General features: G+C 42.0%; 1 protein-coding gene across 1 annotated transcript; it reads right to left on the bottom strand.

Annotated features, from left to right (window-relative positions):
• Positions 1 to 1,767: 1,767 nt before the first annotated feature.
• lpla (lipoprotein lipase a) lies at positions 1,768 to 11,111 on the bottom strand. The gene is made up of 10 exons (XM_033622741.2): positions 10,866 to 11,111; positions 9,768 to 9,973; positions 9,143 to 9,322; positions 8,389 to 8,500; positions 5,886 to 6,128; positions 5,055 to 5,297; positions 4,275 to 4,395; positions 3,921 to 4,103; positions 3,671 to 3,778; positions 1,768 to 3,557 (listed from the first exon to the last, which is right to left on the bottom strand). Exons 1-10 carry the CDS (start codon positions 10,963 to 10,965, stop codon positions 3,506 to 3,508), a joined length of 1,548 nt encoding a protein of 515 aa, XP_033478632.1. The 5' UTR covers positions 10,966 to 11,111; the 3' UTR covers positions 1,768 to 3,505.
• Between the last annotated feature and the right edge of the window lie 12,545 nt (positions 11,112 to 23,656).

Raw genomic sequence — 23,656 nt, 5'->3', positions numbered from 1 at the left:
TAATGCATGTATAGGTCCTGTTTGCGCATGTGTGTGTATTTCCAGCCTGTGTGTACATGACAACAGAGTGAAAAAAATTGAATCGGGGGCATGTTTAGCATATTTGACCAGTGGGGGAGATGTGTCGCCCCAACTACATATCATAATTACTGCCCTGTTGTATTGACTTGTATTGAGCTACTGTGTCCTGAGAAAATGTAATTGTTTAAAGATAGATAATGTTGTATGAAATGGAGAGAACTGGACCCAAAAGTGAGACCCAGACAGCTGCTCAGTTTTAAGTGGCTTTATTTAAAAAAAAAACCTGATCCTCGCCTCCCCCCAATGGTTGCCAGTTGACTTAAGAATTGATATCAAGATTCTTTTAATAACTTTTAAAGCTCAACATGGTTTAGCGCCAAGTTATATAGCTGAGCTTCTGACGACCTATGCTCCAAGTCATGATTTAAGATCCTCAACCGTACCCTCACTAGTCGTCCCTAGATCAAGGCTGGTAACTAGAGGTGACCGGCTTCTGCCATCAAGTCCATCCAACAGTCAGAAAATATTGGAACTGGAACCAGCTGACATTGCCAGCCCTAACACCATGACACTGGTGAGGTTACTGTTTGCAAACACACTGGCCAGCAAAAGTGAAAGTAAAAGCCAACCCCAGATTCACCCTTATTTGGCGTTACGCCTCGCTATATTTGCATTTTTGTAACACTGTGTCTCTTGGCTGCCCGCTGCTTACGGTCTGGAATGTGATTACTACCTTTTTTTGTAAAGCCCTGACCTCACCTGAGCGCTGTGGGGGTTCATGCCCATAAATGGCTCGAACATAGAAAATGATCTTTGGATGCAATGCTGCTTGTGATTTTTTTAGCCGTGTCTGTTAAGGGGTCCTTGAGTGCTCTGAAAGGCACCTCTAAATAAAATGTATTATTATTATTATTACCTTTAAATGAGAATGCAGAAAAAAGACAAATATGAGCATGAAAAGTGAACAATACATCAAAAAGAAAGTCTTTGGGCATGTTGTTTGAGGAAATAAATGCACTGATCATGTTTCTCAGACCATGAGGATACACTCTGTACATTGTGTTCAGGGGAGAAACATTGGATGCAAATCAAAATGTGTGCATTCACAATAAAAATACTCCACAGGGTGCCTTTAACTCAAGCAGCTCAGCATGGGTTTTTGTTATTTGTGATTCATGCTCTCTTTACAGGAGCTGGAATCGCGCCTGGTGCAAATAAATACAACTTCATACATATAAATCACAATCATAATAAAACATACACAGTATAATGTATATGTTTACTGCGGTTAGTTGACATAAGGGGCAACCATGAAGCAGAGTGAATTTTTGCTTCAATAAACATACAATAACGTTTTTGATGACTAACACTGGTATAATAAGGAGTAATGTCTTTTATAATTTAAAATGATCTTCCATGTTGAAGTGTGTCATACTTCTGGTAGAAGAATTACCAGTTTGTCAGCCTCAATCAAGGAGCTGTCAGCCTGCAGATGTTCAGGTGGATCCCTCAGAGGGATCATCTGTCATCGCTGATATTTAAAGATATTTTCAGCTGCTTTTAAAATCTATTAGCTGCTACCAGGCAGATGTTTTACATCTGATTGAAGTAGAAGTTCTTGGCCATGTTTGGACATGTACCTGCCAGTTTTTCTCATCCATGACATGGTGAGTGACAACTTTATCTCCAATGCAGGTCCACATTTTTTTGATGATTTAATCTAAAAGCAACTGGAGCAGTCAGGAATACGTGGTTTATCTCTTTATTAAACCATCCTGGGCTCTTTATTTATACAGTGCACTGCATTTCAGTTCATAAATGCTCTGAACAGCCGGCATGAAGACCAATTTGATCGATCTCTCCAAAGCCTGGTGCATAAAATCACAAAACGCTTCATTTATAAAAATACAGACGACAGTGGAAGCCCGCCAAAACATATTACAGCTTAATATACAAATATATAAATGTACATTCAATAAATACAACACGAATTGTTTCTGAGATGTATTATGGCTATCATGTAGGCCAGTCCATCACAAATTACCAAGGCTTGCATGTTTATTGTCAGCAAATTTGTAACAGTTGACCTTTCAAAATAAGGGCATGTTGTAGACGGAGCTTAGTCAATGAAGTAAACTGTTGCAGGTGAGGCAATGTTGACCCATTCATGAAGTAATTAAGGAACACATAGCCAATACTGGATTTACAAGTGACCTCAGTACAGTTCATGAAAAAAAAAACAAATTAGCCAAACTTTAAAATGCATATCCCTGTTGGACCGTAATCTCAATGACCGTAACATTTAAATGGCTGAAGGGGACTGAGAGCCGTTTTAAAGTGACCAGTGACACAATAACCAAAACACAATCAAAGACAAAGCAAGGCTCCAAGAGATCAGATATTAACACATCACTCATATTCAATAAAAATATATATATATAATACTAATTTTAAAAAGTAATTTACAAAGACTGCTGTGATTCTGCGTTCAGTTAGTCTCGCTTACCAGACCTTTCTCAAGAAAAGAAAGGTCTGGCTGGGCCGACTCTCACTTTAAGATTGGAGAAAAAAACGCCCCGGCTGCTTGTATTTCTTTCAACCAATCACAATCGTTCTTGGCGGTACCACAGCAACGGTGCGTTTGCAAAAATATTGCCGGTGGTGGGGGGGTGGGGGGGTGGTGGGGGGGGGGGGGGGGGGGGTTTGGTGTAACACGGCCACAAAAATATCGCCTACAGGACGCAACCATGGCAGAAAAATGGCTACATCCCCGCAAGATCAAACACCGCAAAGTAAAGTTAGTAAAGGACGTGTTGAAAACTGCAACCGGAGGTGGTAGGGCGGGACTTCAGCGGGTGGCTCATTCCGCCCAATGAGAGGCTGATCTTTGCAGCGAACTTCCTCCCACTCAGACTAGCGTTCAGTAGACAGTAAATACTTCTTTGGTCCCTGTCAATTGTTGGCAATTAGTGGTTCAGTGAAGACAAACATAAGGGACAAAATTTTCATTTTGCACATTAAAAAAATAAAATAAAATAAAATAGAAAGATGTGCCTAAAATGTGCCTATCACTCTGAATCATTTATACAATAATCCAAGTTCACAAAGGCAAAGCAAACACACCACTTCAGGGGCTCAGAATACATCAAAATCAGTATAAACAGTACATGTAGGCTACAAAAGCATGAAATGATTACAAATATATGCAGCAAAAGTTACTGAAGGTTTCAGCAGCAGAATATGCGAAAAGAGACAGGAGGGATCTTGAGTGAGAAAACCGCTTTCCAGCACTGTGGACGAGGTTGTGTTGGTTGCACTGGGAGATGAAGTCATGAGGCGCAACAGGAAGAAAAAAAAAAGAAATGCAGCATTCGGTATATGTCCAGTTACTTGCAAAGGCTTTCCCAGTTTTGCTGTGTGCTTTCCATCTTTGGCTATGTGTGTGGGGATGGATGCTGTGCATAGTGTGTGCTCAAGTGCAACTTCAAGAGTTGTTCTGCCCGTAAAGAGTGCCCTGCATCTTCAGCTTGTGCAGCCTGGAGGGAAGGAAAGACAATTGTTTAAGCAGGAGAGCTTCCATTTCTGACAAAACTGGAGTTTGAAGCATCAATTGATAAATGACATTAAAAAAACAAGCTCCTCAACTTACAGTTTCTCTTTACGGCTCATGTTGTCTTCTTTTGACCTGACAAAGACTGCCTCTTCTCCGCCCCTGACGAGGTAGGCAAACTCTCCGTCCTTTGAACTGAAGATCACTCTGAAATCACACGGAGAAAAAAAACATTTTAAAGTAAAACTGAATTAATAAATTAGAGTACAATAAAATACCAAAGTGTCACTGAATCTTTTCTAGTTTCTTCTAGATAAACACATCTTTGTGATGGTGACCAAGAACTTACTTGGACTGGGTCTCCCCCGACTTGACGCGCAGTTTTCGGATGTGGAACCTGCTGCTACCCCACCAGTCTGACCAGCTGATGAGTGCATCCTTCTCCCAGCGCAGCTTCACAATCATCAGGTCTCCGACGTCCACATCGGTGGTGATAAGGAAGGACAAAGTGGTGTTACCATCCAGGACGGGCCTGCAGGGTGAAAGGAAGAGGAACGTTCAAAGATTGGCAGCTCACGTCGGACTGTCTTCTATCGGTGTGTGTGTATGAGGGTTTGCACGCGTGTGTTTATGGTCTTTAGAGTCAGGATAGTTGGAAACACTGTTAAGGATGTTGAAAAGTTGCACTGTTTGGTGTACGTACAGGACGAAGGGAATGTTCTCCTTCACTCCGAGCATTCCATGCAGAGAAATCTTCATCGGCTGCTCGGTGAAGCTCAGTCGGTCCTTACTGAAGAAATGCATCTTCACTTGATAGTGGAAAACTACGAGAGAGGAAACAGACTGTTAACACTAGAGACACTCTCAGAGCTTGACGTATTCTTAGCAGTTGGCTCATACCACTATTTAAAGTTGGTTTAATACTTTAAAAGCTCTGATGTAACCTTTCTTTGTCTCCATGTGACTGTAACGCTGCTAATTGTGCTCTAAATCCTGGTCACATTCACGCACCCTTATATATATTCATGAGTTTAAAACTATTTACTAAACATGCCCATACTTGCACAAAAATACTGCTGACTTGTGCCAAATTCTTAAATTAACTTTTCCATTGATAGTCCATCACATGCAGCAGTGTCGCATTACCTAGGCATCACCCACGCCACTAAAATACCCATGACCTCTTCTTCATGTGACCCCCTGAATGCTTGCTACTTGTTGAACATGTCTGCCTGCATTACTGTCAGAGTGTGTGTAGTGCAGTGTGTACCAATATTAATTCCAGCTCCAGGCAGCTACATCCACACTAAGTACATTTAACAACAGCAGCTCACACGCTGAGGATTACTCCAGTTATGGTATGTGCATCAATTAACTCAACTCCCACTAATCCTCTGTAAAGTACATAAACCCAGCCAGACTTTTCTGTAATAGTATTTCTTTTGTTTTCTGACACAGAGGAGAACACAAAACCAGTGTTTACCTTTGTAAGGCATCACTTCACGAGTCTTCAGGTACATCTTGGCGCTGCGGGTCGGACGGACCTTGTTGATGTTGTAGCCGATCTTGTTGCAGCGGTTCCTCCTGCAGCTGAGGCACATACCCTTGCTGAAGGTCTCTCTGGAGTTGCAGCGGTAGGCCAGGCTCTGCTGCTGGATGTTCAGCAGGGAGTCGATGAACAGGTGGATGGAGCGCTCGTGGGAACATTTGACGAGCTGGTCCATATCTGTGGCACAGAGAGTATGGAAGCTGTGAAACCTCTGCGTCTTCTCTCAGATTAACATCATGCAACCGAGAAAATGTCTTCCACATGTGTTGCTTTTACGACTCTTGACATGTCAGCGTTGACACAGATGGCATTTCTCACTTAGTTCTGACTTGCTTGGTTAAAACTCTTATAGCATCTGGCAGATATACTCTCAATCTGTGGCTGTTGTGACTGGAATCAAGCATATTTTAATTATAGCTTTTATGGAGGCAAAGCGTCTGTTTACACTATGTAAAGTTATATAAGCCTATCTTGACTGTTTTCAACACTGTTGTTCTTCCAAAAAGAAGATTGCTAGCTATTATCACTTGCACAAAAGCTATTGCACATTCCAAAATACATGACATAAATCCAAGAGCGTAAACTGTGTATGTAATCATTCAGTGCGCATTACTGGCCACTGGAGTCTAATAATAAGGGCGGATGCATGCCAACATGGCACGAGGTCATCTAGTTGAAGTTTAGTTTACAGTATATACACTGAAACCTAACCCAAAGCGTCATCGCGAGCAGGAACAAATAGCGAGATGTATTTGGAGTACATACTCTGGAGGCCCTTGATGCCTTCCAGTGCGATCCCCAGCAGTGTGTTCTGGATGTCACAGCCCGGCTGGAAAGTGCCTCCGTTGGGGTAAATGTCGATGTGGCCCACGGGTCTCTGGATGCCGATGCTGCGGTCCGGGGAGCCCCTGGTGTTGGTGTGCAGGACATCCACAAACTGGGCATCATCTTTGGACAGGGTGTTCTGGTTGTCTGCGTATTCAAAGGTGGGACCAGCAGGATCCAGACCTAGAGGAAGGGAGAGTGAGGCAAAGGTGAATTCAGCTGTTTGGGAAGAATGTGTTTGTGCTGACTGTGCAACAAAAAGAATGAGTCGGTGGATAACAGAGATGGGACTAAGTTAAGTGCAACACACATCGCCGCCGGCGCAGCGCTGTGGCCGTCAAGTGCCACCCCCCAACACACACTGGCAGCGGTGCGCAGCGGCACCATTGACGTGTATTTCCCACCCCAGCCCTCTAGGTGGCTGTACCTACACTAGTTGCCAACGGTTGCCAACTGCTAGTAACGGAAGAAGAAGAGGAAAAACTTTGAGGCAACAGCAACTTGGATTTGGCCTCCTACTTGGCCGCGATGGAAATAGAGCACTGGGCTGAAGCAGAGCGGCGTGGCGGGTCGGCCAGGACCAGTGTGGGTTGCTTCATAGAATATAATGGAGACGGGCGTATTGACACGCGGCGTATGGCGGCAGTGTGTGTTGCACTTTATTGTTTTCCAAGTCACAAAAAGTCTCAGGTCATTGCACTCAAGTCCTAAGTCAAGACTAACAAGTCCCAAGTCAAGTCTAAACTCCTAAACTTTGGGCTTCTGTGACGTCACCCATTGGTTTGTGGACTTGTTTTGAAGCCTAAAGTTCAGCATTCTGGGTGTTGAAGAAGTGACCATATGTGGGTAAGACGCTGGAGCTGTGAAGGGGCAAGGGGTAGATCTGGCTCGTAAATTCTGGACTAACCAAAAATAAACAGGTGAGTTAAAAAAAAAAAAAAAATCACCCCCTGCAGTTGTCATGAATGTTGAAATTAACTATATAGACTGAAACAGTTTTTGTACCAGGCTGTAAACATGTTTTTCTGCTGTAAAGTTGGGCATTTTAACATGGGGGTCTATGGGGACTTACTCGCTTTTGGAGCCAGCCTCAAGTGGCCATTCGATGAACTGCAGTTTTTGGCACTTCCACTTTGCCTTAATTTTTCAGCCTTGGAGGTTGCTGCCTGGTCGTAACATGCTCTTCAACAAATACAGTGCGATAATAATATATAACATTTTTTTTTAATCATGAATGCTTTTTAAAATTTGTATTCATTTGTCACAGCAAGTTTTTTAAAAAGTTACTTAGTTGTTAAGCTAATGTTAGCCAAGCATTAGCTTGCTAACTATGCTAGTATTAGCCTCGGCTTGCCGTTCTTGGTGCAACTTCACACGTTGAACAAAGTTGGGGGTTTTTGCGTTTTGAATGTTCTCTGATTGGTTCAAACAAAGTGGATCTGGACCATTAAATGTTGACTTGCTAATGTTAGCTGAACCAGGAAATTATGGGGTATTAAATGATTCAAGGCACAAGTTTACATTTTTAACCTCTTAATCTTTGGGCTTGGGGGAAGGTATCAAGTATTTTCAAGTCAAAAGGCTCAAGTCCAAGGGAAGTCAGGAGTCATTGGTCAAGTTGCAAATCTTTTTTTGATTTTGTCAAGTTGAGTCCAAAGTCATCAAATTTTTTTTAAAGATATTTTTTTGGGCATTTTATGCCTTTAATGGACAGGACAGTTAAGTGTGAAGGGGGGAGAGAGAGGGGGGATGACATGCAGCAAAGGGCCACAGGCTGGACTCGAACCCAGGGCGCTGCGGCAACAGCCTTGTACATGGGGTGCCTGCTCTACCACTAAGCCACCGATGTGCCGAAAGTCATCAAATTTTTGACTCGGGTCTGACTCTAGTCCATACCTCTGGTGAATAATAAACTTCTGTATCTTAAATGGTCATTTCTAACATTTGAGTATGTGTTTCATTTGGTCTCTTTTCTCTGTGTGACATTTTGGCAGAACTACTTCAACTCAGAACAATGTGAAGTAGTGATTATGGGTTCGTCACAGCCTCACAGTGAACATACCATTATTCTAAGCAGATCGACAGATTTCAGAGCTCCATAAGGTTCTGACAAACACGGCACCAACTGGCTACATGCACACATACAATACAGGCCTGGAATGTAATGGCCAGCAGACTATATTTCACTGGTGTGCTGTGTTGTTTTTATGAGCAGGGCGTATATAGTACACTCCAGTATAGTATGGTGTGTTTGCACGCATACATTCATTGGCTCAGAGACTAAATTAAGACATTTAAAGTGTCTACCAAAATGCTTGCAGCCTAAACACAATACACATGCTCATAAATATATTTATGTACTTTTAAATAATGCATCAAGGCTCATACAGTTTATCGTTATGTAATGTAAGTATATGATGATGATCCAAGTTAATGTTCCCACCTGTGATCCTGCTGATTTTATGGTCGGTGAGGTCTCCAGCAATCCCAGCCACATGTGCTCCGAGGCTGTAGCCCAGCAGATGAACGTTCTCCCAGGGCAACTGCGCCTCTTTCTGAAAGGGAAGTGATGGATGAGATGTGCCAGAAGAACATGCTGACATGCCTTTAAACAGTTTAAAATGAATCCCTCACACTTGCTGGATGGATTAATAGTAGGCTGCACCTGGCAGAGCACTGCAGCATACTGTTTAAGTCTTAATAATGGAGTTTGGGACCTGATCCAAGGGGGACGGGGAATTGTATGTGTAATTTGGCCAAATTTTTCAAGCTTTAAATTTGGAAGTGACATGTGCAAAGGACAAACAATCTAAAGTGTTTATGCCAAAACCCCTTTTGGCCTTGAAGTTGTTAAAACAAAGGCTGTGCTCCCCTAAATACTGAGCCTTTTAAAGACAGGCTGCTGTGAGCCACAGACACGGCCATAAAAAGCCTTTATAGGGCGTTTAAAATCATAACCAGTAGGGAAACATATCCGCAAGAGCGCCGCTGGGTTCAAAAACATTACATCATCAGATACAAATTTGTCACAGATTCGTTGGCTGCTCTAATTTCTGTGCTGCCAGGTTGACTTTGAAAGCGGTGAAAATTTGGTGATCCTAAAATCAGTCAGCCACATCCACTTTTTGACAAAGAGGATGTGGGGAATACGATCCAGCTGTTGGCCAGCTGTCAGGATGTCCAATGTTAACACTCACTTGTATCCACGTTACAAACTTGGCCACATCACGGCCCACTAGTTTGGTGTAGGCTGCAGACGTCGGGTAGTGCTGGTTGGCACGGGTCAGCCAGTCCACCACAATCACATTGGCACTGGGCACACGCTCGAAGAGAGCAGACACCAGCTTGGGCACCCAGCTCTCGAACATCCCCGTCACCTAGAGTAACACACACACATACACGGTCACAAACATTTCTGAGGTCAGCTGCAGGGTGGCGTGATTTACTCCGGCCTGAGCCCTCATTATGTGTCCTGTGGTTGGAGGGAAGCCAAGGTGTCATCAGGTTCGAATCTTGTTGCATGACTGGCTCTAAATCACATTATAGGAGGAGATGCATGGACTGTGTGCAGAGCCAAGTCACTGCTCTCAACATATCTGCTCTGAGTATTGTATAGATGCTCTTCAGTTTGGACGTGGCTCAACATTTATGACCAGTTTGTTGGCAAGACTTAGAGCCAGAGGAGCACAGGAAGTTTTCCGAAACAGAACATTGCACATTACCTGCATGCATGTTACACAAGACACTTAACATATGAAGCACCCACAAGATAGACCTTTCTAAAGTGATGCATGCTGATGAAATAAATCTGGTGTGACGTACCGTCCAGCCGTGTATCACGATGAAGGTCTGCTCATCTGACTTGAATTCACAGTCTTTGATGCTTTCTGGCTGTCCGGGGACAAGGTAGCACATGTCATCTTCTGGGGTCTCCGAAGAGCGCACAGAGAACTTGGTCAAAATGTCTGTGTAGTCTGTGATCCATTCTGTAGTGGTTGGCAGGGGGGTCGCGGTGACTGTGGAGTTCACTGTCACAACACACACACAAAGGTTCATTAGGATATGACAGCAAGTTTGAGGAGCAGGAAAAGCTGTATTAACAACATTATTATTACATATTCCAGCTCTGTGCATCAGTACAACAAATCAGGCATCATTTTTTTTATCACATTTTGACCTTCAGATGACAAATAAACACTTTTTTTTTTCATGCAAATTGCGAAACCTTGCTGCTCCTCACAGTCACATCAAGTGACCACTATTAAACCAGTGTGAGTCAGACAACTGGTAGAGGCATAGGGCATGGCAGTGTCGCCCCCTTTTGTCTCCACTGCATTTCTACCAGCATTAAAATGAATTAAACCTCAAAAAATTGTAAAGAGACAGAAATTCCTGAGGAGATTCAGCTCAGTCACGTTGATTAAAGATGGATAAAAACCTGTAAACTAATTAGATTCTTACACTGAGCCCAGTTATGAAACTTAATATGTCTTTTTAAAAACTCAAATAAGGCTAAATAGAGAAAAAAGTGGAGAAAAGTTACAAAAAGAGGATTCTAATTGAACAAATAAAACTAGTATGTTTTTGTATTTCAATCTCGAATTAATTCAGTTTAATTAGATTTTAATATAATCTGTTTTTCACTGTTAACGTGTCTTTTTCTCTGCTCTTCCTGCAGACAAAAGCCCCCTTTTCCTTCATGCACACATGGACCTGAATGGTATGAAATATGATGCAGACCTGCAGACCTGAACTGCGATTCACGGGGTTACTCTCGGTCAACACGGAACAGCATGCATTAATTAAGTCGCGTTTGATTGCTTCGTTACAGAGCTGCAGATGAATCATGAAAATATTATCTTGCTAAAAAAAAAAAAAAAAAGTCATAAAAAGACAAACACACAGGGAGGCTGCTCTTACCAAACTCAGTGGTGGTGAGTTCAGGGTCAGACGAAAAAGTTGCAAAGATTTGTCCCAAAATTATCCAAACAGACAAAAAACAGATATTTTCTTGTCCCATGTTATTGAGGAGAGTTTGTTTTTTTTTCTTCTAAAATATCCTGATTCAAAAAATTTCTGGATGTCGGGAGACCAGTTGTAAATCCAATTGTATGTATTTTAAAGGAGTTGTGGTTTGGGAGTAAAGTTTCTTATGGTCTGTCACAGTTGCCGCTCCAAGTCATCTTTATGGGTGGCTTATTTGAATATTCACACATGATTGGCTGGATGTAAAGGGGCGGAGTTAAACTTTGTCCCAGCAGCTCTGAATCACCGAGGAACGATCATTCACAATCTGCTCCACAGGAGGGCTGCAGCACACGGGACTCTCCCATTAACTTTCATTTAAATGGTGTCATTAGTGTCAGTTATCAGCTGTCAATTAGTTTTAGGTTTAAATAAATTACAGTAAAAGTTGCCTCAGACAATATTATATTGTTTTTTCCATATTCTCATATTAAGATGTTTTAAGAAGAAGGAATGTATGTGGATGAATGTGGACATTTAAGCCAAAAATATGAAAGTTAAAGTCCTGAACTGACGATAGTACTCAAGTGAACATGTAGAGTATCCAAGATATTCAGTACAGTGAAATGGCTCTTGGGAAATACTGATACAGGTTGTACTATGAGACTGGGACATCAGGGTTGGTTGGCACACTTTGCTCTCTGCTGTATTTCTTGAGCATAGTTTATGTTTGGATATTTTAACGAGCAGCGCTAATAATGTGCTGGGTGGAGAATGGGCCCTTATGACTGATTACCACCTTGAAAATATGGCTGTGTTCAAAGAAGAACTCTTATTAAATTAAAGACAGTGCCATTTGCTATATATATACCCTTGAAAAAGACAAACCCATCTCCTTTATGTTTGTTTTTCTTTATTTTTGTACAGTAGTCAATAGCATCTATAACAAAATGATATGCTTATTCCATAACTATAAATAAACAATTAAAATTGCTTAATTAAATTCATAATTTCTTACTTTATTTGGTATTTTATGTTATATACAGATATGCCTGGTCATATGTATGTTGATGTTGTCCAGTGTGAAGTCTCTGATCTTGTGACAAGATGATAGCGTGCAGTGGGGCCCATCATAACTACCATACGCCACTGGTTGGGTGGCACAATATTAAAATGTAATAGTTACAATAAAATAAAGCAACTAATAGAAACAATGTGAACATTTAATTCATACAAGAACCAGAAAGCATAAACATTTAACAGAGTATGTGCCTGTTTTTGAAACTAAGAATATTTTTAAGCAGTTTATCAGTAGGAATGTCTGATTACTTTGGCCATTGACCAATCAAAATAATAATAAAATAACAATATAAACATTGTTTTTAATCATTCAAAATAGTTTTAATCACTTAAAATAGAGTTACAGTCACAACTTTTAGTTTTACAGTTCTTTGGTACATGTGCCTACTGACCCCGCTCATGAAATTAAGTTAGCAGCTACCATCACTCATCAGACTTTCAAATCTTAAATCAAAATGTAGCTGATTCCCATGTCCAATAACCAGAAGTAACACTTTTCCAGTATCTCTATCTAACACAGTTTTATTATATGTTTAGTCCACAGACCACTTTTTTTACTTTCTAGACTATAAAACTGATATATCATCCTCACGAAGAAAGTTGGTGACTTTCAGGTGTTTTAACAGAGTGGATAAGTGCAGGTGAAAAAAGTAAACATTTTGATGTTATGTTGTGTGACCTTCAAAAGACCAGAAAATAGCTGTGTGCCAACCAACCCCGGTCTCCCCTACTACTGATGTACTGATGTGTGAGTAGAATTTTACTGTTGAAAACCCACACTGACACGGGGAGAACATGCAACCTCTGCACAGAAGGGCTCCCCTACTTTGGGGTTCAAATCCTCCACCCTGGATTCGAACCGGGAACCCTCTTGCTGTGAGGCGACAATGCTAACCACTGCATCACTGTGACACCAGTGCTAATTATGTTTGTAGTTAAATCTATAACAACATCATATTTTATAAGTTACCCTACATGGCTGCCTCTGTTGCCTATAGGAACATCCACCACTGCATCTTAAACAGATCTTCTGAGCAGTGTGGGTGTGTTAAACAGCCCCCTCTCCCATTGGTGGCACAACTGGGCAGCAAAAGCTACCACAGTGTCTTATCCCGGGTCCTCCGCCTGCACGCAAAACTTCAAAATGAAATAAATCAAGGAGGGTACATTCCTGTCTCATATCATGTCATGTGAAATTAAAACAAGATGTTAAGATGCTCTGTGTGTACTTTATGGTAGCACTTATACCCCTCTGCGGCACTTGGGGGCACCGAGGAAACTTAGAAACTCCAGATAAATCAAAGACACATGTAGGTCGAGAGCAGGCATGAGGGAAATGTGTCTGAGCCCATGTGTCTGACTTTTATGATGATTTTCATGCCAAATCACCTGCATGAGAATATTTTACACCTCTGTTTTCTCTCAAAGCCGGGGACAACAAAAACAGGCTGACCTCTCGCCTAGATATTTTTCCAGCATTGCAGTATGGTACATTGTGTCCTTAATGTCAGCGCCCTGATTCCACACAGTATTTGATTTTAAAGGATAAAGTTTCCATGTTTTTAAACGTGACATACATTCAGTTTTTCAGAGAATCAGTCCAGCATGAGAAGCCCCCCTGCTGTGTTGTTTAATCTCCAGAAATATTATTCCTTTAAAACCCTCAGGGAGAAACTGAATGAGATTTGGATTAAGATATCACGTGCGGAGCGTGACCCAAAGTGAGAGGCGTACTGTTTAATATGTTCTGTAATGCCTTGGACAAATATATGCTCCATGGACACATTAAGATAAGTTTTTTATTGTCTGAGAAAAGTTTCCCTGGCAGGAAATCAGTGTGCACACATATGGTATAGCTCTGACCCTGAAGAAGAAGCCAGAGAGGAGTGTTTGTCTTGTTTACCATAAATGCATAAGATTACATAATCTGTCAATTATTAGTTACTTCTCTTGTTATTACACCAAATAACACGTATTATGATATGTATGCTATATGGCCTAAGGAAATATTTTTGTTTGCCAAAAAGTCCCCCACAGATGGACATGTACAGTGTGTTATTGTACACAGTGATCTTTCTTATTTTGGGGGTCAAAACTGTTTGACCTTCTCTGAGCATACTGATATAAAACTACAATAGATTTATTCGGGATTTAGGAGGTGTAAACAAAGTGCTGTTGACACCATTCACAGACACAGAAATGTTTTGTTTTTATGCCCTCATGCCTGTGACAGCTGCAGCCGGAAGCATTTTGTTCTCAAGTTGTCCGTCCAACCCAGTCTCAAGAATGCCTTGAGGGAATCTCCCCAAATTTGCCACAAACGTCCACTTGGACTCAAAGATGTGATGGACTGATGAGATTTTGGTGAACAAACATCAAAGATCAAGGTCACTGTGACCTGTGTCGATCATACTTGACTATCTAGGGTAGGGATGGCCAAACTGCGGCCCACTGCCTGTTTTTAAGTAAGCATATTTCTTTTTTAATTTTATTTTTTTGGGCTTTTTCACTTTATTCTTTAGGATAGCCTAAGCGTGAAGGGGGGGAAGATAGGAGATGACACGCAGCAAAGGGTCACAGTCTGGAATTGAGCCAGTGGCCACTGTATTAAGGACATTGCCTTCATATTCCTCTTTACACTACCTCCTTGTATGTTTTAAAAATTAAGATTTTGCTGCTTTAAGGCTCTTCATGGTCTCTGTCTTAGCTGTATCTCCGATTTTTAGTGCCGTACGAGCCAAGACGTACTTTGAGGTCCTCAGGCAGAGGTTTTTTGTCTGTTTCAGAGGCCTGACTGAAAACTAAAGGGGACAGAGCATTTGCTGTCAGGGCCCCAAGGCTCTGAAACAGTCTGCCTGAGGCAATCAGGTCGGCCGAGTCAGTGAGCTCAGTCAGTCCCTTCTTAAAGAGTAACTAAACCCTAAAACCATTTTTTTCAGCTGATAATCATTGTTTCTGGTAGTATTGTAGTGTTACTGACTGATCCTGCTCAAAATCTTGACAGTTTAGTGCAAACTGTTGAAAATCTACATTTTATTTTAAAAATGTGGTATGGAGTGCCCTCTACAGCTTGAAACCTGGTTACTACATTTGAATTTACATTACATTGGAGGCGAATGACTCTTTTTCAGGGCGAATGACATCACTAACCGTCCACGCTAAAGCCTGCCCTCTTCCCTTTACTCCTCCCCTTACTATAAAACCATTCTGTCCGCAGTTATCAAACTGATAGCGAGTAGGTTGGATCAGAGCAGAGAGAGTAGTAGAGCAGAGAGAATAGCTAGTAATTTGTCGAATTGTATTGTCAGCATAGTGTATTTTAGTGTAGGTTTACAGTTAGTAGTGTGTTTATAGTATTTAGGTTAGTTGGTCAAGGAGAGGCGCCGAGGCTCGGGGGTATATGTGCGGGGCCGCGAGGGAGGGAGGGGTGGATGGATGCAGTGGGGTGCTGCGTGGTGGGGTGCTGCGTGGTGGGGTGCTGCGCGGTGAGCCCAGACTCCCAGAGAGGGAGAAATAGAACCAAGTAGGATAAAATAAGTCAAAGTGTGGAGAAGGGGACCGACTGAGCTCCAGCAGTTGTGTGGTATTTTCTAGGGCTTTTCGAGTCTAGAAACACTGATTTTCTTGTCATGCTACTGGTTAAAAACTATGTCTTAACTGTTGCTTGACCCGTAACTCCATATATTTGTCTGCATATAACCCAGATTTTAAAAAGTTTGGCCACCCCTGATCCAGAGAAAGTAAAAGTAAAACAAGGTTTCTGGAGGTGAAACTGTAGAAAGATCATTTTTTGAATTTGGCACAAACACCCACTTGGACTGCTTAGATTTTGGTGGTCAAAGGTCACTGTGACCTCAAAGAATATATTTTTGACCATTACTCAAAAATGCACTAATAATGACGAAATTTTACACTTATATCTCATGGTATAAAAATATGAACTGATGATAACTTATATTGATGAGGTCAAAGGTCAGCTTTACTGTGACATCATTTCAGGCAGGAGAGACTTGTCCTGAGAGAAAAGAATATTTATTTGCATGTTTGTTTGTTTTTTCCGATTGCACCGAAAGGAGCAAAGAGGAGAACAGATTTAAAGTTTGGCAGCAGCAACATGAATGGCTGAAGGAGATCGTGCCAAAGCTTGATTGGCTAACCAGGAGAGGGAACACCCATAGTCAGCTGATTGGAGGAAGCGGTGGGAGTGGGTTATAGAGAGAATTGTGAATGGATAAAGCATAAAGAAAGTCTTCCTGATTGAACTCATGCTGAGCTTCGTAATGTTCTCCAAAAACATTTAGTCGGAAACCAAATTGGCGACACTAATTTCGAAACTGTGCTCATTGTATACTGTAGATCTTCTGTGCTGCCAGGTTGAAGACGTGTGTGAAACATCAGCATTTTAGAATTTGTCGCGTCTTTGCATCCATATTTGAAGCACTGTCTGCCTTCATGGCAAGATATGAGTCTGAACAGACATGGGCGTGAACTGTAACCGCAACTTGACTGGGTTGCGGGGGCGTAAAGCCACAAGGCAGTAAATCTATACATCCATGTTTTACAGCTGTCGTCTGTGAGACCCCAGACAGAAGTAATGTCGCATTTTCTGTAGCAGATTTCTGAAACGTCATCATGTTTATGAGCAATTTTAAAGAAGTTAGAGAAAGTCATGACATATGGAGGTAATTAAACAATGTCATGTATAGGGTTTTTAGCTGTTAACAAGGGCCAAACAGAACATTTGGTTTAATGCTAATGAATACCCTCATGAACATGTTCTGCACCATTGAACCATACTGTCCTCAGTAATCAGCTGCTGCTCTATATTTTACTTCTCTAAATATATTCGGTTGTTTCTTTTATCCTACATGTTCAAATATATATATGCCTCTGTATGTTTAGGTGTGTGTTTGTGTGCATGTCAGTGATTGCTAGGAAGGTGATGCTTATGGCCAGCCCTACAGGCCCAACCCAGTAATTAGAGAGAAGAGCAACGCCTATCCCCCCAGCCTGTGATCTCAGCCTCCATCTCTACGCTCACTGCCATATTTTACCCCAGGGGGTGACTCACAGTGATGAATGACTGGGCACATCCTGTATATGACACACCCTGGCAGTGGCATCTCAACGGCTTGAAAGTTTTAACATTTGGTGTAATTATCGGTAAAAAAGAGGGAGATGGATGTAGAGAGATAAAGAGGGGAGAGGAATGTGAGCAGCAGCTGATTTAAGACAGGCAGACAGTAGACAGTAACGACAGGTAGACCGTGCAGCAGCAGCAGCAGCAGCAGCAGCAGCAGACAGACTGCCTGTGGTGTTTCTGGTTCGTGTACACATCTGAAATGTCCCAGTTTTATGTCATGCAGTCCCTTTGAGATCCAATTAGTTTGGCTTTGACCCTAAGACCTGCTGAGGAAATTAAAAGATCATGGCAAAAAGAACATAGATTTCCTGCTGGGGAGGAATTCCTTCACATTATTGTTGCTGCTTTTTCTTTTTCTCCTGCAGATTTGCAAAACCTATGAGGCTGCACATTTGTTTCACATTCCTCTCTGTGCACTCCTGAGATTATGTCGGCTGTAGCCTGCAAAAAGTGCAAAGCAGCGTTGAGCCGCGCACTAATTCGTAAATCTGGAGATTGTTTTTACACTCCATCTGTTTCCTTATCTGTCCCTGTTTCTTCCTCTCTCATGCCTCTAATATTTACACGTGTTTACAGAATTTAAAAGCGGCACCTCCGTAGCAAACACAGGTGTAGTCACAGGTGTAGCTTAGACGCTAAATAACAACATGCAGTCTGTAATAGTCACATGAAATCTCTGAAAGTGAGACATGACCCTCATAAACATGTGTTTGCAGCCGTGCACACACACACACACACACACACACACACACACACACACACACGCCCCAAATGGTGAAATCTTCAAACATCCATTCTGCTGAGTCACTGAGAAGGTTGAGAAGGAAAACAGGGATTCAATTTCACAGGACGATGCAGCGTAAATATGCATCTTGGCGAGGGGCCTCCTGCGTTGCTGAGGTAATGCCGTGTGTACAGTATGTGACTTCCACACTAAAGATCCGCAGCCAGCAGGCAGCAGATGTGGTTGCTGACTTTCATGTTTTCTGTATGTTTTCTGGTGACTCTTAATTATAATGTGGCTTCATTTTGATGTAGAGCCGCACGTCCATTTTCTCCTGTGTTCCTTAAACTGTATCCCTGTGCAAGGCCTTATTGTTTTTCATGACTACACTGACACTCCTCACATTGTGTTCCCCTTTATCTGTGTGTTTCCACTCTCTTCCATGGCCATCACTGACAAGACACAACAGGAGAGGAAAAGACCTTCAGGGATTTTCTGCTGAGACCTCGAAGCCAGCTGTGAAAGAGAAAACAATGTCAAAGAAAGAAAAACTCAGGAGTCATGGTTTCGCCAACTGTAAAGTTTATTTTACACTTGTGGCATGAAAGCTAAAAAGAAAGCCTTGATTAACCAGCACAAGAGTGAGTTAAAGCCTTAATTGCCTGTTCAGAATCCATTAGACGGGGAAACAGATTTGCTGGGCAGGACAGAGAGAAAGAAAGGCTCCTCAGTGGGAGTTCAGTCTTTTACGAGCCTCCTACTAAAGACACAGTAAGGTCATAAAAGAGCCGCAGAAAGGCTCGAGTGTGCGAGGAGGGCAGTATTTTACTCCTCTATTCAAGGGTGACATGAAGAGGTTGTGTTACACACTCGCACCGGCGGTTTAACGAGGAAACTAATTGATGCGTGAATTGCGTGCAGGCCGTTTGGGGTGTTTATATCAAACGTACACTGAGAGTGTCTCTTATTTGTATCCACTGTGCACTGTAAAGTGTTTTTGTGCCCCTTGCATGAACCTTTCACTCCTTAATTTCCAGTAAGTGAAGCAGCAAGATAACAAACACAGAGCTTCACAGGAAGAGAAGAATCAACAGTGCTTGTCCTGGGAAAACAAGCTGTGTCAAAATGTAGTAGGAGATCATAGATTATGTTTACAGATGATGAGAATGTAACATGTTTTATTGGACATGCATGAGCCTTAAATAGTTTTGCAAGTGAAAAAGCAGATCAAATCACGTCTGTGGTCTCACTCTGAGACATTTTCTTGCATTCTCTTGCAGAGATGATGCTCATGAGATCAAGTGAAAGCCAGCAACCTTCTCTTACATCATGTTTGACATATATATATAAAAATATATAGATATATATGTGGAACCTGTTTCCATGTACAGATGCCAAACCCTATCAAGGCGCAGGACATTTTTGTCTGCCAGTTAGATAAGGCATGTAGGCGCCAGGTTTTGACACAGAATGTTTGGAATAAAAAAAAAGGATATTCCTGGTTCTTTTGCATCCATTTTTATCAAATCATGAGTCTGACAATATCACAGGAGTGCAATGCTGACTTTTTTAGTGCACTTAAGGAAATCAGCTGAGGTTACACCCAAAAATGTGAGCCATTTTTCTTTCGCAGAGCCTTTTCTTATGTATCAAACCCAGTGATCTCAGTGAGGAGACTCTGCCAGCACTACATGAGAGCTGGATGTATGTTAGGGTGACCTCATGTGAGCAGTTGGAAGACACACCAGCCTCCTCCTGATATCATGTTTGACATATATAAAGATATATATATTTAGATAATATGAAACTTAAGTCAGTGTGCAGACACCAAACCTGAGGATGGCACTGTTACATAGCATGAGGACATTTTTGTCTGCCAGTTAGATAAGTTATGCATGTGTAAATACGCCTACAGTGCATATGTGTGCGTGTACGTACTGTACGTACATTGCATACACAAAGGAACATATGGATTGGCGGTTGTACATCTGTTGCTGTGTGTCCTCTGTATGTCAGGTCATACAGAGCTTCCACTGTCCTTCAGTGTCCAGTACACAACTGCCTGCTTATTTTTTTTGTAGTGGATGCAAGTGCTCACAGAGTCCTGACAGTGATGTACGCACATAAAACAAGCACGCATGTTTCAAAATCATGTAGGCTGACATGCAGTTGCAGTAGCTCTGCATGCTCAGTCAAGTTTCTACATCACAATTTCATGCCTGCACATTACATAAGAACTTTTGCACATGTGTGTCGGTGGTTTTATCTGTATGTTATGAGTGGAATGCAGCGGTCCAGAAGCCTGAATGAGTCCTATGTTTCATCCGTGAAGGCAGCTGGTCGTGCTGGTGTAAAGGGAGACGACATGGGTCACTGTGCACGCAGCAGTCAGCACCAGTCTAGTCAGACCGGACTGTCTCAACTCCCCAATGAACTGAGGCGAAAGAAGAGATTTCATAACAAGGGATTTCAACTGCTCCAGAAGTCTGGCCTGTGGGTGGTGAGGAAAGGTTGCAATGTTCAGTTCCTGCTGACTTTGCTGTTTAAAATATTTGAATCATTTTGCAACCTAATCTTATCTGAGGACATCACACACTGGGTTGTGAGTAACGTACTGTAATTGTGATGTTGCATGGGATTGAATGAGTAAATTGATTTATGAAGACATTATGTTTAGCTCCATGTGCAACCAGACATTAAAGGATTAACCCAAACTAAAGGCTGAAAGGACCATCAGAGATTATTTTTAGGTCAGACATGATGATTCAGCAACAACAGAACATTTGGTGACAGACTTTCCTCACACTGTTCAGCATCCCTCTTACAGAAGCGACTGACGGTATCTTTATGTCTGACTCTTCTCGGACGGTTATGACCCGTCTTGGCTCGAGTTTGGCCTTCGCTCTCTTTGCATCAGTCTGGCTGCTGTCTGAGCTCGATATCTTTGTCAGACAGGAGGCAGAGTTTGCATCATTCCTCTCGTGCTGCCGGCAGCTTGGCATGGGGTCTGAGTGTTCTGCATGAACAACTGTGCGATGCTCGGGATCATCGTTCTGGCAGCAGAGCTCCACCAGATGAAGGATTTCCCCCATCATCCATCTATGTTGTCCTGTTGTTGCTTGTTATCAAACATCTGTCTGTGCTTTTGCTTAATTCCCTTAAAATTGTGAACAAAAATGTCTTTTATGTATCACAAAAACATGCTCAAAAATCCATGAAAGAGCTCATATTCAAATTGAAGCTTCAAGGAGCAATAACCGCTAACACACTATAATTACATCATGTTGTTGTTTATCATGTGTAAACTACATCACGTAATTTTGATGTGGACTGGATGATGTTTAAGGCTGACTTCATGTTTGTGAGACTGTATATATCCTGAGGCCAGGAAGTTTGGGGCAGATTTGACCAAGTATCATGAAGTTAAAAAACTACTCCCTGTTTTGTGGTGGCATGAAATTTGACACTTAAGTATGGCCACACACACACACACACACACACACACACACACACACACCAAAAACTCTTAAGCTCTCAAAAAAATTTCAGGTCAATTAGGTTACATCTTAAGGAGGAGTTTGTTAAAATGATCCCTGTGAATGGCAAAAAATCCACTAAAATTGCTCAGTTAATTCAAAATGGCTGACTTCCAGTTGGGTTTATGGCTCCGAGTGAGTTTTTGTAAAGTCTTGGGATGTTACCAAGCAGCAACCACTGAGGCTGAAAATGAAGCCAGTGTGGAAGTGTCAAAAACTGCGGTTCATTCACTAACCACTGGAGGCTGGCTCCAGAAGCCAGTCAGTCCCCAGAGACTCCCACATTAAAACACCCAACTTTATAGCAATAAACATGTTTACAGCCTGGTACAAAAACAGTTTTGGTCTCTGTAGCTAATGTCAACATTCATGAAAACAGTACCTGGGGTGAATCTCTGTATAACTCACACATTTACATTTTATTAAAGCTTAAAGTTCTGCATAATTAAGGACGGCCCACTTTGGGTGACTAGTAGTGAGATTAATAGTGTACTCGGCTTCTCAGTCAACCCTTGCTCCTCCACAGCACCAGCCTTTTATTCAAATATGGTCACTTCTGGCACTGAAAAACCAAGATCGCGATGGCCAAGACTGAATTCAAGGCTTCAAAACAGGAGAGCACAAACCAATGGTTGAGCTTTGAGCCATTCTGTAACATCCAAGCATGAGACCTGAAAATATCAAAAATAAAAATTTTCACTAGTTTTGATGCTTGTGTAAATTTTTGTGAGTTTTTGAGTTCCTTTACACCCTCAAAAATTTTATTAATTGCTCAAAATAATAATAATAATTCATTCATTTTCCATAACCACTTATCCTGTTACGGGCCACAGGGGGCTGGAGCCTATCCCAGCTGACACTTGGCGAGAGGCGGGGTACACCCTGGACAGGTCACCAGACTATCACAGGGCTGACACATAGAGACAGACAATCATTCACACTCACATTCACACCTATGGACAATTTAGAGTCACCAATTAACCTGCATGTCTTTGGACTGTGGGAGGAAGCTGGAGTACCTGGAGAAAACCCGCCCGTAATGTAATATTAATTCCCTCAGTTTCAATAGGGTCCTTGCTCCAGTTGGTGCTCAGGTCCTAAATATTCACCTTCTCAATATCTGTATATGTTGTAGAATTATCTCACATCAAAACCTGTTTTCAGATCTTAGGGAATAGTACTACATGTATGAATAAAGTTGGATAAAGCCAAGAAATAGACTGGATTTAAAAAAAAAAATTAGATATTTTTTAGGGCATTTTTTAGTGTTTAATTGATAGGACAGACAAGCGTGAAAGGGGGGGAGAGAGAGAGAGGGAGTGACATGCAGCAAAAGGCCACAGGCTGGAGTCGAACCCAGGCCGCTGCGGCAACAGCCTTGTACATGGGGCGCCTGCTCTACCACTAAGACACCAACGCCCCTAGACTGGATATTTTATGTCTTACCATAATGTACTGTATGTTTTTCAAATAAAGTCAGGACTATATGATATTGCGGGGATCAATTTGATGGTGAAATACTCAAAACACATTCGTTGGCAGAAACATGGCAAGCTAGATACACTGTTTATGTTTTCATCTTTTTCTCTTTCCGCATATTTTCTGGCCCACAGCAGACCTCCTCCTCCTCATCATCATCCTCCCTGCAGGACCAACTGTTGTTCTGAGCTTCAGTCCTGTTGAAACATAATAAGGATGTTGTCTCAGCTTTGTTTTCCCTCAGCGGTCCAAGGAAGCTCCTGGTGGATCCACCTGAGGTGGTCTCAGGTCTGGTGCCTTGCAGACTAACATATGAGAAGGTCTCATGCACATGAGCGCTCCATCAAATGCAAACATTGAGCACAAACATTACGACCTCGCCTGAGCGTCTCACATGCACTGCAACTGATTCAGAGAGGTGAACTAATCGAAGCGATGAAACACTGTGGAGGATCTTCATGGAAACCTGCTGAGTGATATGATGTGAATTCCACTGTGTTTGTTTCTTATGTGCAGGATGTAGGTGGGGCTCTGACACCTGCTGTAGTCATCACCTGCCATACCTCTACATATCACACATCTCCTCTACATTTATCACAGAGAAATAAACCCTGTGATTACCTCTATTATTGATACACAAAAACATCTCTGCTACATATCTGCAGCTGCAGGCATCAGCTTGTGTTTTTCTGTGATAAAGTAGATGTAGATATGGAGAGACAGAAAGAGAGAGGAGGGAGACACAACAGAAAGATGGAGGACACTTCAGTTAGATGACTCATCA

Source organism: Epinephelus lanceolatus, chromosome 6, assembly GCF_041903045.1.
Source record: "Epinephelus lanceolatus isolate andai-2023 chromosome 6, ASM4190304v1, whole genome shotgun sequence".
In the NCBI taxonomy this organism is placed as follows: domain Eukaryota; kingdom Metazoa; phylum Chordata; class Actinopteri; order Perciformes; family Serranidae; genus Epinephelus; species Epinephelus lanceolatus.
Note: the sequence above shows the minus strand (reverse complement) of the source record. Positions and strands in the feature narration are given on the sequence as shown.

What these genes read in the sequence shown, in the direction of transcription:
- lpla (XM_033622741.2), bottom strand. Translation starts at nt 10,965, where the DNA reads ATGGGACAAGAAAATATCTGTTTTTTGTCTGTTTGGATAATTTTGGGA. An exon ending in AGGCATCAAGGGCCTCCAGA is followed by an intron (nt 5,298 to 5,885) that starts GTATGTACTCCA and finishes TCTGTGCCACAG; the next exon opens with ATATGGACCAGCTCGTCAAA. An exon ending in TGAAGTGATGCCTTACAAAG is followed by an intron (nt 4,396 to 5,054) that starts GTAAACACTGGT and finishes CCTCTCTCGTAG; the next exon opens with TTTTCCACTATCAAGTGAAG.